This window comes from Miscanthus floridulus, chromosome 16, assembly GCF_019320115.1.
Source record: "Miscanthus floridulus cultivar M001 chromosome 16, ASM1932011v1, whole genome shotgun sequence".
NCBI lineage: Eukaryota > Viridiplantae > Streptophyta > Magnoliopsida > Poales > Poaceae > Miscanthus > Miscanthus floridulus.
In genome coordinates, this window is record NC_089595.1 from 47,777,193 (window position 1) to 47,779,688 (window position 2,496).

The window sequence follows — 2,496 nt, forward strand, 5'->3', positions numbered from 1 at the left end:
AATCCCTCCCCATTGGGAGCTGTGGCTTCACCTGTTTCGGGCGACGCATACCACCAGGCCAATGGGTATGACGGGCATAAGGAAGGCGACAAGGACCGGTGGCTGCACTCTCCGAGTGCATCAGGACCAGCTGAACCTCTACGTCCCAGCCCAACTTACGTCGTCCAATCGTCGCTGGTACTCCAGTTGGTTTTACCGCCGCAACGACGACGACAGGCTTCCTCCTTATACTGGGAGGGGTAGTGGAGGTTCAGCCAGAGCACTGGCAGTATGGCGTCCCAAGCGAGGAGCAACACAGGCTGCGGCCACTACTGAAGGCGCTGGAGAGGCTGCGCGATCATGGCCTTACGGCGGCAGTGGCGATGGTGGCCTTCCATCGCCGGAGGGTGCTGCCGCTGATGGCGCGCGGGCGACGTTTGTTTGAGATGACACCGGACGAGCCGATCGATGGCATCCAGATGTCCGCCGCGCCCCTCTCCGATGAGGAGGTTCTACGCTGGGTGAACGAGGCGGTCGAGGGGGCGGCAGAAGATCGGCGGCCTATCCCCGTTCCCGATGCGCCCGATGCCGGGGTACCTTTCCCTGGTGAGTTGTGTGCGGCTGCAGCCTCCGAGGCCTCCTTGTTCATCTCCTTGGCCTGAGCCCTTATTCGTATTTGTTGTTTTTTGCAGGGGATGAGGGACATACGAGCCTCCCCACCGCTCGTCCCTGAAGACGCACAACAGCGGGCGGCGAACCAGGCATACGCGGAGGCCCAGAAGAAGAAGAAGGATGCTAAGATGGCAAAACATAAGAAGAAGATCGTTGAGCGCGACGCTCTAGAAAACCGTCGCCAGAAGCAGAAGCTCGAGGGTCTCCCAGTGGAGGCGTCTCCGTTGACGTCGGTGGAGGGTTCGAGCGGCGACAATGGTGGTGAGGTGGAGCGGGGTCCCCTCGACCGCCTCCCTGACGTCAGGGAGTTGGTTCTTGGGGCGTCGGTGGGTGGTCCGGCGTCCCAAGGAGGAGGAGGAGACGGCGACTCGAGGCAGATGAGCACTCGCCCCACGGCCGACGCCGATATGCCCGAGACGAGGGCGTTGGGAAAGTGCACCGTCAGCCCGCTGGGCTCGATGGCAGAGGTGGAGCAGGCGGCTATGGGGCCGGCTCCACCGAGGGTTGAGCAAGTGCCGGAGTCCGGCGAAGGTCGGCCGGCCTCGGCGGATACGGGGGCCGTGCCACCGCCGCCGTTGCAGAGGAGGGACGCGGTGAAAGAAGCGGTTGGGCATCCGCTCGGGGTGAGTATTTCGCTAGTGAAGTCTTTTAACATCTCCTACTTTTGTTTTGGTCGCGGGTCCTGACCGTGTTTTGCCCTCAGCAAGAAGCGTCAGGCAGAAGTGCCTGCCTTTGCGTCGTGCAAGGCGCTCAAGGTGGGCACGGGTTCCATCGCCCTAGGGGCGGTGGAGGTACAGGAGTTGGTCACCCAGGTAGGGGCTACCCAGGTGGCCGTGGGGCGAGAGGAGGAGGAGGAGGAGCCTACACTCCGCGAGGCCGCAACACCTACAGCTATCGAGGCCACTATGGGTGCGGCCAAGACCCCCTCGGCCGTGGAGGCCACCGAGGGCGAGGTCGGGGTCGAGGCCCCCTCTGTCGTCGAGGCCACCGAGGGCGAGGTTGAGGTCGAGGCCCCCATGGTCGCCGAGGCCCTCCGGACCTCAGGGGCTGAGGTGGTGGAGATCGCGGTGCCCGGGAACTTTGGGGCCAAAGTGGCGGAGGCCAGAGTGAGCACAGCGAGGGTGGTGGACCTCGAGGTGGAGACGGAGGTGAGGCAAGCCTCAACCCTGCCGCCAATTCAGAGCGTGCTTCCAGTACAAGGGAGCGCCCAGGAGGCAGAGGTCCACCCGATCCCTGCCGATAATGCTTCCTGGGGGAAGGGGGTGGCCGATGCCGGGGCGGCCAGTGCCGTGGAACAACCGGCTTTGGCTTCGGGCAAGGGAAGTGCGGCCCTCATGCGAGTGCGGCCTGAGCTGTACGGGTGGGATCACCCGCACGTCTGGTGGCAGAGCTGAGATGACCCCAAGGGGGAGCCCATCTTTGCACTTGAGGACGTGGCCGAGGGGGGTCGCTGGGACACCCTCGAGCAGTACCACAGCCTAGCAGAATGGTCGCTACGGATAGCGCTGTCCGTCATGGCCAATGACCTGCCCGGGGTTTCATAGGTACGTATCCCCCTTTTCTCGTGTGATGTCATCTTTTTCTGGGTTTATTCGTAGTGCTCAACTTGTGTTCTGCCTATCCAGGAGCTTGAGGCCCGGTCCTTCAGGAAGTCGCTGTTCCTTTGGTGGGAGAGGGGCGTCTGGGACGAGCTCTATCGGTAGAGGGAGCTACTCGCCCACGCTAACGAGCTTCTATCGGCACGGAGCACAGAGGTGGAGGTCATTCTCATGGCTCGACCGGCCTTTTAGCCTTGAGACATACTTTTGGTCCTTAGGTTCTTTACAAATGATCTGTTAGAGCGCG

General features: G+C 62.7%; 1 protein-coding gene across 1 annotated transcript; it reads left to right on the forward strand.

Annotated features, from left to right (window-relative positions):
* The first annotated feature begins 564 nt into the window (after positions 1 to 564).
* LOC136510658 (uncharacterized) lies at positions 565 to 2,045 on the forward strand. Its single transcript, XM_066505033.1, has 3 exons — positions 565 to 585; positions 672 to 1,261; positions 1,355 to 2,045. The coding sequence occupies exons 1-3, from the start codon at positions 565 to 567 to the stop codon at positions 2,043 to 2,045; spliced, it is 1,302 nt and encodes a 433-aa protein (XP_066361130.1).
* The last annotated feature ends 451 nt before the right edge of the window (positions 2,046 to 2,496 follow it).

Coding starts and splice junctions, on each gene's coding strand:
- LOC136510658 (XM_066505033.1), top strand. CDS start 565: ATGCCGGGGTACCTTTCCCTG. Junction 586..671: donor TGCCGGGGTACCTTTCCCTG/GTGAGTTGTGTG, acceptor TGTTTTTTGCAG/GGGATGAGGGACATACGAGC. Junction 1,262..1,354: donor GCGGTGAAAGAAGCGGTTGG/GCATCCGCTCGG, acceptor TTTTGCCCTCAG/CAAGAAGCGTCAGGCAGAAG.